At 40.4% G+C, this 17,149-nt stretch overlaps 1 protein-coding gene across 1 annotated transcript in view; it reads left to right on the forward strand.

The window, feature by feature from the left end:
• The window catches only part of angpt1 (angiopoietin 1), an 84,063-nt gene that overhangs the window by 65,270 nt on the left and 1,644 nt on the right, over window positions 1-17,149 (forward strand). The window contains exon 8 of the mRNA XM_079591404.1: window positions 13,396-13,526. Coding sequence (XP_079447530.1) covers window positions 13,396-13,526 — 131 coding nt within the window. The remainder of the gene's footprint in view (window positions 1-13,395; window positions 13,527-17,149) is intronic.

Genomic DNA, 17,149 nt, shown 5'->3' on the forward strand with positions numbered 1-17,149 from the left:
TAAATATGAATAACTACCATCCAAAAGCATGTGTGTATTTACAGTGTGTGTGTGTGTGTGTGTGTGTGTGTGTGTGTGTGTGTGTGTGTGTGTGTGTGAGCGCGCATATACTGTAGATAGCCTATATAGTTTTTCTATAGCCTAGAAATTGTTTTATTCAACAAGGATTTGTCAGATTGAAATATATATTTTCAGAATTATATATAATCAGTGTAATAATGTGTGTATATTTATAATTTTCATGTTGCATTTAAGGTGTGTGGTGCGTGCGTGCGTGTGTGTGTGTGTGTGTGTGTGTGTGTGCGTGCGTGTGTGTGTGTGTGTGTGTGTGTGTGTGTGTGTGTGTGTGTGTGTGTGTGTGTGTGTGTGTGTGTGTGTGTGTGTGTGTGTGTATTTTTAACCTCTGTACTACAATATGAAGTTAAGTCAAGAATATTTCAACAATAAAATCAAGTGTAGATCTAGATATACTCTAGTGTAAACACTGAGACCAGATAAAGTCTGACTTTGGCATGGACAAAACAATCTTTCCAAATATATATTTTTCCAGGTCTTGTGCATTCTTTTGGTAAACCTCAGGTCCGGTTATCTGGGTAATGAGATACGCCTCGGTGGCGCTCACTGACCACAGCGCTGCCCGATACACACTTCTTAGGCTTGTGCAATGGAAACTACAATGTTTTCAGGAAAACTGAATACACACACCATGACAGCAGTTGTGAAAATGATCAATGACACACACTCACTAGAAAATATAATATTAATAGGATGGAGAGAAATACATAAGAGTGATATATAGCACATATACAGAAAGATGCATATAAAAATGTGCATCTAACATCACGAGGTCTCACAGTTTAAAACATGTTATACAAGTCCATTTCATACTTAAAAACATCATAAATAAATACATAAATAGACAGTTCAGGGTTTCTTTATCCAGAGCATTTAATATTTTCCAGTGTTGTCATTGCATGTTTATTATATTGATTATATATATATATATATATATATATATATATATATATATATATATATATATATATATATATATATTATATTAACATTCAGGGCTGAATGGATGCATTGAGTCGTCAGATCCACCGCAGTGTATCCATCGTGGCTGATGCAAACAAATTATTGCAAAATCCCTAATAAATCAAACACTGTCTGTTGTTCACCAGTCAAAACTGAAGTGTGAGACTGAGACAGTCCACAGATAATATGTGACCCTGATCTCAAACCCAGTCTGGAGCCGCACGGGTATATCTGTGGCAATAGCAACTATACATTGTATGGGTCAAAATGATCCATTTTTCTTTTATGCCAAAAATCATTAGAATATTAAGATCATGTTCCATGAAGATATTTAGTAAATGTCCTACCGTAAATATATAAAACATGTATTTTTGTGAGTGAATGCAGCACAATCGTGAACATAAATGCACAACTTTAAAGGAGATTTTCTCAATGTTTACATTTTTTTTGCTCCTCAGATTCCAGATTTTCAATAGTTGTGTCTCGACCAAATATTGTCAATCAATGGAAAGATTCATTTATTCAGCGTTCAGATGATGTGTAAATCTCAATTTCACAAGATTGACCCATGTGACTGGTTTTTTGGTCCAGGGTCACATATAGAAAAACAGTTTTAACTGAAGCAAGGCAAAAAGAAGAGAGAAAACATGAAGAATGAGTAAAAATACCCATTACACCATTTATATTGTGTATTTCATTTCTTGACTGTTGCAGATTCTGCTGATAAACACCAGCTCTTATTACAGTCGTGTTTACACTACTTATGAATCCTAAAGCTCTGTAATTTCGGGAGTGTAATAATCATCTGAATGGATCTTGAGTGTAATTGCTTCAAAAGCTGAACGCTGTGATCTTGGCACGCATACGTCACTGTATTGAATATGATCATAACTTACACTGCCAATCTCCTGCCGAGCAGAAGCGTTTTATCCAGCTACTCCACTTAAGGAAGAGCTGAAAAATGATATTGAACCATAATTCAAAATGAATTAGATTATTTTCATAATGTGCATAAGTTTAATGCGAGCTGGAATTTGCGAGAGCGCTGTGTTTTGTTTCTATGGCGCAACTAAATATGTCATTGAGGATACAATGTTTCATCGGGTTCTATTTAGAACTCTTGAATTTAAAAAGATTCTATATAAGGAGAAATGTAATCCTGGATCTCAAACCCAGTCTGGACATTGTATGGGTCAAAATTATCCATTTTTCTTTTATGCCAAAAATCATGAGGATATTAAGATCATGTTCCATGAAGATATTTAGTAAATGTCCTACCGTAAATATATAAAACATGTATTTTTGTGAGTGAATGCAGCACAATCGTGAACATAAATGCACAACTTTAAAGGAGATTTTCTCAATGTTTAATTTTTTTGAATGAATATAAATATAAAGCTTATATTTATTCAGCTTTCAGGTGATGTATAAATCTCAAATTTAAAAACATTACCCATAAGACTTTACAAAATAAATACGTTTTGTGGTCCAGGGTCACAAATGTCTTCAAGGATTGATGCATAATATTCTCATGTTTAATGGTTAATAAAAAAAATACTTTACCACTGGTAAATTTTATGAGCTGCTTTATTCATAAAATTGAATAAATAAATAAATGCATTAAAATGTGAAATAATTAAAACTAAATCCATAAAATAATCCAATGATGGGAACTCCTAAATTGCCAGACGGAACCGATATTGTGATATTGTGGCTTTATATATGAGATTTGCATGGGTCATTATAATATTAACATTTGACCAAAATTAAGCTTAAATGGATGTTTTTGACCAGCAAATATCATTTTTTGCCGTCATTCCGTCAGTATTGTATTGTCCGTCATTAGAGGCATGATAAGTGCATTACGTCAACTCACAGCTTATAAAGTTTACTGTAGCTATATGTGGGCTATAGTTGCGAACGCCACTGACCCGGAGCCAATGCCCACAGCACTGATAGACTCCCAGACTCCCTGTGTTTGCTCTGCTGTGTGTATTCATGGAGTGGAGTGTGTGTGTGTATATTGATGGAGTGGAGTGTGTGTATCCCTAAAGACCAGCAGAGACCAGCTCAGTCCAGACTGGTTTGTGCCAGCAGATTCTGTGTGTGTGTGTGTGTGTGTGTGTGTGTGTGTGTGTGTGTGTGTGTGTGTGTGTGTGTGTGTGTGTGTGTGTGTGTGTGTGTGTGTGTGTGTGTGAGTGTGAGTGTGTGAGTGTGTGAGTGAGTGAGTGAGTGAGTGAGTGAGTGAGTGAGTGAGTGAGTGTGTGTGAGTGAGTGAGTGTGTGTGTGAGTGAGTGAGTGTGTGTGTGTGTGTGTGTGTGTGTGTGTGTGTGTGTGTGTGTGTGTGTGTGTGTGTGTGTGTGTGTGTGTGAGTGAGTGAGTGAGTGAGTGAGTGAGTGAGTGAGTGAGTGAGTGAGTGAGTGAGTGTGTGTGTGTGTGTGTGTGTGTGTGTGTGTGTGTGTGTGTGTGTGTGTGTGTGTGTGTGTGTGTGTGTGTGTGTGTGAGTGAGTGAGTGAGTGAGTGAGTGAGTGAGTGAGTGAGTGAGTGTGTGTGTGTGTGTGAGTGTGAGTGAGTGTGTGTGAGTGAGTGAGTGAGTGAGTGAGTGAGTGTGTGTGTGTGTGTGTGTGTGTGTGTGTGTGTGTGTGTGTGTGTGTGTGTGTGTGTGTGTGTGTGTGAGTGAGTGAGTGAGTGAGTGAGTGAGTGAGTGTGTGTGTGTGAGTGAGTGAGTGAGTGAGTGAGTGAGTGAGTGAGTGAGTGTGTGAGTGAGTGAGTGAGTGTGTGTGTGTGTGTGAGTGAGTGAGTGAGTGAGTGAGTGAGTGAGTGAGTGTGTGTGTGTGTGTGAGTGAGTGAGTGAGTGAGTGAGTGAGTGAGTGAGTGTGTGAGTGTGTGAGTGAGTGAGTGAGTGTGTGTGTGTGTGAGTGAGTGAGTGAGTGAGTGAGTGTGTGAGTGAGTGAGTGAGTGAGTGAGTGTGTGTGTGTGTGAGTGAGTGAGTGTGTGTGTGTGTGTGTGTGTGTGTGTGAGAGTGTGTGAGTGAGTGAGTGTGTGTGTGAGTGAGTGAGTGAGTGTGTGAGTGTGTGAGTGAGTGTGTGTGTGTGTGTGTGTGTGTGTGTGAGTGAGTGAGTGTGTGAGTGAGTGAGTGAGTGAGTGAGTGAGTGTGTGTGTGTGTGTGAGTGAGTGTGTGAGTGTGTGAGTGAGTGAGTGAGTGAGTGAGTGAGTGAGTGAGTGAGTGAGTGAGTGAGTGAGTGAGTGAGTGAGTGAGTGAGTGAGTGTGTGTGTGTGTGTGTGTGTGTGTGTGAGTGAGTGCGTGCGTGTGTTTTGGTTTGTTTTCATACTAAAGTATATATTAAGGTACTTTAAAGCTCAAAGCACCTCACTCAGATTTGTGCTATAGTGTGTCTTCAACAGACACTGTCTTTGAAACATGAAACTAATGTCACAATCCAGCGAGTGAGTGTTTGTGCGCAGTGTGTGTTAAACAACATCTCTCTGCTTCTCACGTCCTGAAGAGATATGTTTGTCCTTCAGATGAGATGAACCTGGTTTAATAACTCCTTCATCCAGCCAAGTTTGAGATGCACAGATTTTGCAGAGATTTCTTCAGCTGTGTCTGGTGTGAATTTTGTACGGTGGTTTGGCACAAACACACACACTGTAGGCTGTGAACTCTCTGCTAAAGCATTTAAAGTGTGTACTATCAATATCACAGGGTTCTTCCAAAGCGCTGTCAGCAAAACCACACGCACGCACACACTTTTCAAAGGTCTGCTTTATTGACAGCCAAGTTTTGTACATGATTTGCTCAAGGTTATTTCCAAATGATGTCAAAAAGTAGTAACAGTGAAATAGAGGAATTGTTGCTTTTGAAAATGAACTTTAAAGCCATTTTTCATAAAACATCTTCAATCATTTTGCTTCAGTAAATGCATCTTGATTTAATGCAAGACAGCCCAGTTGAAAAGGGTTAAAAAAAACCTAATAGATAACTAATAACTAATAATTTATAATAGATATCAACACACTTCCCCCGTTGGTTGATTACATTAATAATTGAAAAAAAATGCTGTATTACAAGTTTTATGAAATGTTATGTTTAAATATGCAAATGAAGCATTATCTAATTAAATATGCATAAAAAAATGCATACATTTCTAGCACAAACATCTGAACATTGGATAAAGCCAGGTTCAAAATGCATGTTTGATTTTGTTGGCATATTAGAGTCAAAGGTTTTTACTGAGGAGATTTTGGAAGTCTCTATTTATCAGTCCATAAATCAGAAAATATGGTCACCAGGAAAAATATTAATTTTCAAAAACAATTTTAGGAATAACATGTTGAATAAAATCAGGAAAATTGTATATAACAAACCCCTCTGAAAAAACCTTCAGAATATAGATAGGAATAAAACTGTAAAGTTTAGTGTATGAAAGTGTTGCTGAAGTGGAAGAAAACACTGTGTTTCTGCCGGTCTCATCTTAATAAAACAAGAGAGAAATACAGAGAAAGAACTTCATCTTTTGCAGTTTAGAGTATCTTAGAAGTTCTGTCTATTTATTATGTTTTTCCGGGTGGTTGATTATGATTTGACTTTTCTAACTGTAGTTAGTGTGTAATGTTGTGTTTTCTAACTGTAGTTAGTGTGTAATGTTGCTGTTTGATCATAAACAACATCTGCAAAGTTACAACGCTCAAAGTTCAGAGCAAAGGGAGATATTTGCTTTTAAAGAAATCGCTTTTTAAGAACTACAACAAACGGCTGGTAGGAACTACACGACATTCCTCCCGGTTAGTGACATCACTAACCCAAGAATTTACATAAACCCCGCCCCCTGAACATGAGTTGTAGATTATCATGACAGAATATGCTAATCAATGACTAGAAGATAACTACACATAATCTACATAAATTAATCAACTAACCATTCAGAAATGTCCTGTTCTTCTACATGTGTCACTTCTTCTTGAGTCTCTCCATCATTGTCTGACTCCGGTTTAAACATAAAAGGCTCATGCAATGTTCAGTGTGTGTGTGTGTGTGTGTGTGTTTTTCTTGAAGCTCTGCCCCCTGTGCCGGGAGCAGCAGCTCATTTGCATTTAAAGGGACAGACACAAAACGGTGTGTTTTTGCTCACCCTCAAAAAGTGACGATTTTAACATGATATATAAAAATATCTGTGGTGTATTTTGAGCTAAAACTTCACACACACACTCTGGGGACATCAGAGACTTATTTTACATGAGTGAAAAGGGCATTACATCCCCCCTTTAAATTCCACATTACCAAATTAAAGAAATATCGGCGCTGCCGGATTGTTGAATGTTTGTGCCGATTAAAGGCGTACGGCAGGAGTTTATAATGGTGTTCCTCACGCTCATCACACACGATGAGTTCTGACATGTCCCACAGTCTCGGAGAGGAAACCATATATAAAGCTTTTTATTTTCAGTCTTTGGCGAGGAGTTCAGCTTCGCTGTGACGCATGGACCCGTACGGCACGTGTGAATTACAGCTTTTCTGCTGTACAACGACTGTGTTTGTGCTTTCTGTATCACTTCAACCCTCATTCTGAGCCTCTGTCTGAACTGATCCGTTTTAAAGGAGGTTTCTTCAAAGGATTAGATCACTTCAGAATCACAATGTCCTGATAATTTACTCTCCCCACGTCATACAAGATGTTCATGTCTTTCTTTCTTCAGTGGAAAAGAAATGCAGGTTTGTGAGGAACACACTCCGTGATATTTCTCCATATACTGACTTCAATGGTCCAGCGGGTCGACGGTCCAGATGTGAGCAGCTTCAAAGTCTCTCACGATCCAGCCGAGGAATAAGAGTCTCATCTAGACAAACCAGCCGCCATTTTATAAAAACAAATATGCATTTATATATTTTTAACCACATGCTTTTAGTCTGTGTTGCCGAACAACAGTTTAGGTTTGTGGAGCATGTTCATCTGACAGACCAGCCCGATCTCACGGCAATTCGTACGAATTTTACGAGGTGGCTAATTCGTACCAATTCATACGACCTCACTCGTACGAATTTGTACGTTTTTGCTAAATCGTACATATTTTACGAGTTGCCAAAATCGTATAAATTCATACGAATGACCTACCCCTGACCCCGCCCCTAAACCCACCCATCACGTGGGTTTAGACAAATCGTACAAATTCGTATGAATTAGCCACATTTTAATCACTCGTACAAATTCGTACGAGTGAGGTCGTGAGATAGCGTTGGACAGACACTTCATTTCATTCAAGAAATTTCGATTTCCTCTAGAAAAAACACATACATACGTCCTCCTCTACTCTGCATAAACATCATCCGGTGAGGAACGAGCTATCACTTCATATTAGGAAAATAAAACGGCCGGACAGCAGAACGCTTCCCCTGGGCGGTTGTGAAACACCAAATAAATCTCAGTTTTCATCACAGCTTTTCCTAGTAAGGCTTGGAGTGATTCAGCAAAAGTTCATCACGGCTGGTGAGAAGAAGCCGAGATGAACTGTGTTCTGTTGACCGTACAGATGTTTGAGCTCAGACTGAAACAAAGACCACGTCGAGAGACGCAGCAGCGTTAGTGCAACGAGTCAATATATACCGGTCACTACATGCGTCTCTATAGCACGCTCTGTGTTTATCATGCAATTTATACGTGACAATTAGTTTTTACACTCACGTGTACACTGTAAAACAATCTAACCTCCCCAACTCAACATTTTTTAATGACTGGTCACATCTAAATTTGTCAATTGGCCCAAGTGAAATTCTGCAAATTAATTAATGTTAGTGCAACACGTCTATATGTGACCCTGGACACCACATGGGTACATTTTTTAACTTGAGATTTATACATAATCTGAACGCTGAATAAATAATCTCTCCATTGATGTGTGGTTTGTTAGGATAGGACAATATTTGGTCGAGACACAACTATTGAAAATCTGGAATCTGAGGGAGCAAAAAAATGTAAACATTGAGAAAATCTCCTTTAAAGTTGTGCATTTATGTTCACGATTGTGCTGCATTCACTCACAAAAATACATGTTTTATATATTTACGGTAGGACATTTACTAAATATCTTCATGGAACATGATCTTAATATCCTAATGATTTTTGGAAAAATTGATAATTTTGACCCATACAATGTATTGTTGGCTATTGCCACAGATATACCCGTGCGACTCCAGACTGGTTCTGTTATCCAGGGTCACATGTCTACAACCCTGTCACACTAAATGTGTCTCTACAGCACGCATTGTGTTTATCGTGCAATTTATATGTGAAAATTAGTTTTTCCGTGCATATGATACACATGTAGGTTTAGGGTAGGTTTAGCAGTGGTATGGTGTGTGTGTGTATTATACGTTTGGGTAGATATACTGGTGTGCAATAAATTGTGTATCATATGCATTTGCACAAATTGCACGATAATCACAACACGTGCTATAGAGACCCATTTTCATGAGATTACGAGTCTATTGCTCTTCTGTGAACTCTTTAAAGTTTAAAACTTTCTATTTATCAAAGAGACCTGATGGTTCCCTCAACAGTTTTCAACATTGATAATAATCATAAATGTGTCTTGATCATCAGATCATCATATTACACTGATTTCTGGAGGATCATGTGACACTGAAGACTGGAGTAATGATGATAAATTCAGCTTTGATCGCAGGAATAAATTACACTTTACTATTATTCACATAGAAAACTATTTTTTTACAGTATTTTTGATCAAATAAATGCAGTCTTGGTGAGCAAAAGATATAACTTTCCAAAACATTTAAAAGTCTTACTGACCCCAAAACAATTGATTGGTGCATGTTAACAATCAATTAAATTAAATGTATAGTTCACATTTACATGGTTTATGATGTGCATCCCTGCATGAGACAAAGATTGATTTTAGAAAGAATGATCATATTTTAGCCAGTATCAGTGTTTTAATGCACACTTGTCACAATATTAATGTATATTAATAAGCATATAGTATTGTCACCTTTTGTCTTTATTTTTTTGTGCCAGGTCTTCTTTAATGTTAACTTTAATGTTAATAAAAAATAATGCAAAATTAAAAAAAAATATTCTAATAATTTACATGAATAAAAAAATATTTAAATGTGGTATCTGCCCCAACCAATGTCTAATGAAGAAGTGAAAGTTATATAAAAAAAAGCATTTTATGCAGAGATACAAGGCTGTTCAAATCCCGAGGAAGTTTATTTCCCCTTTAAACTCTGAGTGTGGACAAGTTTGACATTTTGTATGACAGAAAGTGAAGAATGCTTTGTTTCTGAACAATAAATATTGCACTTGTGTCTTAATATAAGATGTAAAAATATAGCCTGTCAGCGGAGAACAGAATACATCAGTTTGGCATCGATCATACGCAGAAACCGCGAACAACCAGTCCATTAATCTGTGTTTGGAGACCGCAGCAGAGCGCTTCATCTTAATGAGCATGATGTCACGAACAGCAATATCTGATGTGTGTGGCTTTAAAGTGATCAGGCAGTGTGTTACAAGAACGTCTATGAGATGGATGAAGTGTGAGGAACAAAACATTGAGAAAAAAGGGGGAAAAATCCCACTTAACAAGCGACGAGACTCACACACTTGGCGTCTAATGCCTGTCGTTGCGTCACTGGCCTCTTTGGACATCCCTAAAATACAATACATTTCCCAAGTCTCTTTCCAAGATTCATCTTAGGAGAGATTTATAACGCTCAATCTCTACTGTCTGATCGTATTTGCGGCGATGACTTTCAGGAAATGATTTTGTGGGGCCGTACATGTTTCATTTGGTGTTCCTTTCATTGCTGGCATGCCTATGCAGATTGGTTTTTTGGCTTCGAGAATGACACTTTGGATTAAAACACTAGTCGGAGGGGTAATGACCCTCAGGTTAAGACCTTGGGCAGAACTATTGGTGACACAATGAAGCAAGATGGGAGAATCAAAGGCCGTCCTTTAACCACCAAACTCTGGGCGTCAAAGCTGCATAATATTAAACATTTGAACCCAAGCCTGCAATAAGTGAAGGTTGTGAATCTGCGGTTAAATCCTCCAGTGTGGATGGATGGAGTTGAGTTACACGCTCTGTGTGGTTTCTGGATTATACGGTATGGGCTTTCCCAGCCAATGCCCTTTTATTTTCAGGCTCGACTAGAACAGGTTTTCCTGCTTGAATGTTGATTATTTTCCTCATATTCTCCATTGTTGCGGCTCCTCTCTTCCCAGTCTGTCAGTAACGCTCTGGATTGTGTTTCCCGAAAGCATCGTTAGCCAACTATGGTCGTTATCAGCAGTTCAACGAGTCGGTGTTTCCTGAAAACATCGATCCAACGAACATTCACAAAGATCATCGCAAACTTGTGTGTTTGTAACGACAGATCTCGAGCTGTGGTTAGAAGCAGAGTTTCTTGTTTGCATGACATGTTGGCCCTATTGTAACGCTCTGAAGCGCAAGTATCAAACGTGAAACGCAAGTAACTTTGTGGGCGGATCCCACGCAAATCTAAAATGTGTTGTTCTGAAGTCGCTGCATTACTCATAGGTGTGGTTTGGGCGTAACGTGAAATAAACCAATCAGAGCGTCCTCTCACATTCCCTTTAAGAGCCGGCGCGCTTGTTCCGCGGCGGATCAATATTATAACGGCGGATCGCTATTATAACGGCGGATTGCTATTATAACGGCGGATCGCTATTATAACGGCGGATCGCTATTATAACGGCGGATCGCTATTATAACGGCGGATCGCTATTATAACGGCGGATCGCTATTATAACGGCGGATTGCTATTATAACGGCGGATTGCTATTATAACGGCGGATCGCTATTATAACGGCGGATCGCTATTATAACGGCGGATCGCTATTATAACGGCGGATCGCTATTATAACGGCGGATCGCTATTATAACGGCGGATTGCTATTATAACGGCGGATCGCTATTATAACGGCGGATTGCTATTATAACGGCGGATTGCTATTATAACGGCGGATTGCTATTATAACGGCGGATTGCTATTATAACGGCGGATCGCTATTATAACGGCAGATTGCTATTATAACGGCGGATTGCTATTATAACGGCGGATCGCTATTATAACGGCGGATCGCTATTATAACGGCGGATTGCTATTATAACGGCGGATCGCTATTATAACGGCGGATCGCTATTATAACGGCGGATCGCTATTATAACGGCGGATCGCTATTATAACGGCGGATCGCTATTATAACGGCGGATCGCTATTATAACGGCGGATCGCTATTATAACGGCGGATCGCTATTATAACGGCGGATCGCTATTATAACGGCGGATCGCTATTATAACGGCGGATTGCTATTATAACGGCGGATCGCTATTATAACGGCGGATCGCTATTATAACGGCGGATTGCTATTATAACGGCGGATCGCTATTATAACGGCGGATCGCTATTATAACGGCGGATCGCTATTATAACGGCGGATCGCTATTATAACGGCGGATTGCTATTATAACGGCGGATTGCTATTATAACGGCGGATCGCTATTATAACGGCGGATTGCTATTATAACGGCGGATTGCTATTATAACGGCGGATTGCTATTATAACGGCGGATCGCTATTATAACGGCGGATTGCTATTATAACCGCGGATTGCTATTATAACGGCGGGTTTGCCGGCGCACGCCAGGAGCGGTTCACAGCCGAGGAGACCGACGTTCTTGTCAGGGCCGTAAAACACAGAGAAGTGACATTGGTAATGATGGAGAAACACACACACATTAGCTTCGGTTAAACAGGCGTATAATAATTTGGGTAAATGTGTAATCTAGATTTATTTTTTCACATCTTCATGGACACAACAATGACTTCGCTCGTGTGTTAATATGTTTTCTTGTAATAATGTATGATTTGCAAAAATGAAAACTGCTGCGTCTGTTTAGATTAGAGAATCAAAGTGTGTGTGTTGTTCACACGCTACATAATGGCCAAGCACGCACGCTTAAAATAGCACATGACTAACGCGCGGCGCCGCTGTCTTTAGACTGGGTTTCTCCTGGTCAGCGGCGGAGTTGTTTTCTGAAACTGCATAATATCACCAGGGAACGTTTGCGCCGGAACACACTCCTCTTTACACTGAACTGCCCCCGCGAGCGCAAGTTCATTCCCTAATTTACCGACGTGCGTCTGTGGAGGGAAGAGTCCGCGGTTGCAGAACAGCGGTTCTGAACAGGAATGATACATGCGTCCAGTACAAAGTCAATTGCGCTGGGTGCAAGATAGGACCCGTGGACTCAATAAATCCTTATCTTGAGCAAAATAATCAAGCTGACATTCATTACGATCTGTGTCTTTTATTCAGAATACATACAAATAAAATGTAATTTACGTCTTTTAGTTTGTCAAGAGATTTAAAGCATTGTGTTTGAAGAGTGCGCATGTGTGATCGAGCTCGAGTGTAAGAACGAGTCTATGAGTGAATCTGGAAATAAAGCAAAATAACTGAGAAAAATTTGAAATATTCCTCAGATGTCATGACTGTAATTTATAGCGAAACATCTAGCACTAATTCATTAACAGTAGTTATTACTCCATAACCTGCGTGACGTCATAAACCAACGTGGTTGAACGCCCACTTTGCGATAATATAGTTTCGGGAAACAGTCGTGACGAGCTAGATTTCTTCAACGATGTATCGTACTATAATAGTGAAGCAGCGAGTTACGGCGTTGTACGGGAAACACCCCCGTTTACTTCCTGTCTCTATGAAGCCCCTCCTTCTGAAAAGCACACTGTGCTCTGATTGGTCGACTGGAGCAGTGTGTTGTGATTGGTCGAGCGCTTCGAGTGTGTTTGGGAAATGTCCCGCCCCTTACCATAACCGCCAGTTTAACACACTAACTAACTCAACCAGGCCCCGCCCCTTTATTCTGCGTATGAATTATTATAATGAGGAATATTGTGACGTGTTCGTAGAAGAAACTCAAGACTACAATGGAGGCGTTTCAGGAGTTCAGAAACACTGACACTGATATAGAGAAGAACTCCCGCTGGAGGGACATTTTTCATGATTAAACAGAAACATTGCACACTAAAGAAAGATGAACATGGAGAGAATGCTAACTCTCAAGAATGGAAACGTGGGTCATCATGAGTGTGAAGGAATTCTGCGTAAATCACTCATGGATGTTCCTGGCAGTAATTCTCTCTCTCTCTCTCTCTCTCTCTCCCCCCCCCCTCTCTCTCCCCCCCCCTCTCCCCCCCCATCTCTCCCCCCCCCCCCTCTCTCTCTCTCTCCCCCCCTCTCTCTCCCCCCCCCCTCCCCTCCCCCCCCCCCCCTCTCTCTCTCTCTCAGGTTGTTCCTGAAGAGCCACAGTGGGACGGCGGGCCGGCAGAGCAGTTTGGCGATCCACGGCACAGACTTCAGCACTAAAGACGTCGATAATGACAACTGCACATGCAAGTGTGCGCTGATGCTCAGCGGGGGTGAGCCACACACTCTTCTCATTTAAACATCTATTGCAACCCAATCTTGTTCCCTTTACAGTTACCCATGATCCTCAGGAAGAGGCTGACAATGCTTTAGTGCCGCATTAATACAACTGGAGAAGTCATAAATATACTTTTGTTTAATGACATACAGCTACTGCAGCGGATATATCTATATTTAAACGATTCTATTAACTATTAAGTTGAATAGCTATTAAGTTTTATTAACAATTCTTTTAGTACTTTTGTAGAAACTAATTGTTGCATTCACTGTCCTCAGCTCAGCTGTCTGTTGCCAAATGATGAGATCATCTCAGACCAGTTATTGGCTTATTTTAAATTGGACATGAAAAAGTAATAACTTCAGATTAAACAGAAATCACTCCAATAGATTCATTCAGGTGTTTTTGATTCACTACAAAGAATCGACTCATTTAGTAATCAAAATGTACTTGTCATGCTGTATGCTTTTGATTCATTAATAACAACTGGTCCGTAACAGTCATTAGTGTGGGAATTGAACGTTAAACACTTTATGTTTTTGATTCATAATACACTGATCACTCAGTAACAGTGTATTTGAGTTCCATTCACATCTGCAAAACTTTGCTAATATTTAACTCTTTCCCCACCAGCGTTTTATTTTTAAGTTGCCAGCCAGCAGCTGTATTTTCGATCATATGGGCCCCATAATATTTTGTTGTATGAATATGTAAACGGTCAATATATCAAAAGAAAAAACAGAGCCTTCTGATTGGCTCTGATTTTGGATTGATCTGGTTGTGAGTGCAGTGCGCTTCCAGAGAGACTCCACCCACACTCTCTTCTGATTGGCTGTGATTTTGGATTGATCTGGTTGTGAGTGCAGTGCGCTTCCAGAGAGACTCCACCCACACTCTCTTCTGATTGGCTGTGAGTGCAGTGCGCTTCCAGAGAGACTCCACCCACACTCTGTCCTGATTGGCTGAGAGTGCATAGCGCTTGCAGAGAGACTCCGCCCATACTCTCTTCTGATTGGCTGTGAGTGCGCTTGCAGAGAGACTCCGCCCACTCTCTGTCCTGATTGGCTGTGAGTGCAGTGCACTTCCAGAGAGACTCCACCCACACTCTGTCCTGATTGGCTGTGAGTGCATAGTGCTTGCAGAGAGACTCCGCCCATACTCTCTTCTGATTGGCTGTGAGTGCATATCGCTTGCAGAGAGACTCCGCCCATACTCTCTTCTGATTGGGTGTGATTGCAGTGCGCTTGCAGAGAGACTCCGCCCATACTCTGACCTGATTGGCTGTGAGTGCAGAGTGCTTCCAGAGAGACTCCGCCCACAAGCTCTTCTGATTCAGTGTGATTGCAGTGCGCTTCCAGAGAGACTCCGCCCACACTCTCTTCTGATTGTTTGTGATTGCAGTGCGCTTACAGAGAGAGTCCGCCCACACGCTCTTCTGATTGGCTGTGATTTGGGATGTGTAACAGCCTGCAAAAAAAAGCTTTTCTTACTTAGTATTTTTGTCTTGCTTTCAGTCCAAATATCGAAAAATTATTAAATCGAGATGCATTTCCTAGATGAGTAAAAGGCCATAAGATATTATGTCTTGTTTTCTGGGGAAATAACTCAAAATTATCTGCCAATGGGGGTAGGAAAAATAATAAACAAGATTATTTTTCTTACCCCATTTGACAGATAATTTTGCTTGTTTTAAGCACAAACTCACTTAATTTTAATTTATTTCCTCAGAAAACAAGACATAAAATCTTATGGCCTTTTACTCGTCTAGTAAATGCATCTCGATTTAAGAATTTTTTGATATTTGGACTGGAAACAAGACAAAAATACTAGGTAAGAAAAGCATTTTTAGTGAAAACACATATTGCCGGAACAACTTGTCAATGGTTAGGAAAGAGTTAAGAACCACTATCGGACCCGAGCGTCATGAATCATTAATTTTTTACTATAATGATACTCTCTAGTCATAGACTTTGTGAAGTGTGCAGACAGTAGGATCCAGTGTGTGTGTGTGTGTGTGTGTGTGTGTGTGTGTACACCTCATGCTTTCTATTTGGCAGAGGAACTGCATAAGCTTTGAGCACGTATAGTAATGAGGTCTTTGTGGACTGAGTCTAGCAGAACGGGCTGAGCACCAAGTGTCTACAGGACCATCATCGTCTCTCCTCGTGGATGTAGACCACCGACCGCTTATGCTTTTCATACTGGAAGCCTTTAGGTCTGAAATCACCGTGATCATTTAATAAAGCAGGCACTGAGAGAGACCCTGTCCACCCGAATCTGCCATCACCTTCTCCGTCCTCGCTGGCCAATCTAAACGTGTCCCTGACAGTGATTCATCTATGAGATATTTAATATCAGGATGAGAATAAATATGGGACTTACAGAAGGATGACATGCATAAATACGCTGTATATGCAAGGGGATTTGTGCAATGCAAATAATAAAAAAGAATAGTGTCGCGGTGAAAGATTTTTAATGAGTTTGTAATGAAAGAAACAGAGCGGAAATGTCTCCAAAGTAGAACCCTTTAAATTCTGTAGCGTAAGTGCTTTAATGAAAGACATATTGGTTCCAGTTCTGGTTTATATCATGAAATCAAACTTTTATCATTCTGTTGCCTCATTTCTTGTTATGCAGTGTGGTTAACAAGCCTATAAAACACAGGGATAAAGGCCTGAGACGAGAAGCGTATAACAAGTATATCAGCGTCCAGTCAGGTTACTGTGAGAGTCGGGACCGGCGGCCGGTAACACACATCTCTCTGGCGTTTGAGCCTGTGAAGTGAACCTCAAGTCCTTCATGGGAAAGAGACGTGCTAAAATGGGCACCATGTGGGCACATATTGTGTGTGTACGTGTCTAACTGAAGGCCAGATGAGTGTAAAAAATCATGTATTTTTGTCCTGTTTTCCAGAACAGGTTTCATTCTTAAATCAAGATACATTTACTGGGGAAGCACAATTACTTTAGATATTGTTTTCTGATAAGGGAGTTTGTGCATAAAACAAGAACAAATATCTGTCAGTGGAGTCAGAAAAATCTTCTCTTTTTTCCAATTGGTTGCGAATGCAGTGCGCTTGCAGAGAGACTCCGCCCACAATCTCTTCTGATTGGCTGTGACTGTAGATTGATTTGGTTGCGAGTGCAGTGCGCTTGCAGAGAGACTCCGCCCACAAACTCTTCTGATTGGCCGTGACTTTAGATTGATTTAGTTGTGAGTGCAGTGCGCTTGCAGAGAGACTCCACCCACAAACTCTTCTGATTGGCTGTGACTGTAGATTGATTTGGTTGCGAGTGCAGTGCGCTTGCAGAGAGACTCCACCCACAAACTCTTCTGATTGGCTGTGACTTTAGATTGATTTAGTTGTGAGTGTAGTGCGCTTGCAGAGAGACTCCGCCCACAATCTCTTCTGATTGGCTGTGACTTTAGATTGGTTTAGTTGTGAGTGTAGTGCGCTTGCAGAGAGACTCCACCCACAAACTCTTCTGATTGGCTGTGACTTTAGATTGATTTAGTTGTGAGTGTAGTGCGCTTGCAGAGAGACTCCACCCACAAACTCTTCTGATTGGCTGTGACTTTAGATTGATTTAGTTGTGAGTGTAGTGCGCTTGCAGAGAG

This window comes from Phoxinus phoxinus (genome assembly GCF_949152265.1).
Source record: "Phoxinus phoxinus genome assembly, chromosome: 19".
Taxonomy (NCBI): domain Eukaryota; kingdom Metazoa; phylum Chordata; class Actinopteri; order Cypriniformes; family Leuciscidae; genus Phoxinus; species Phoxinus phoxinus.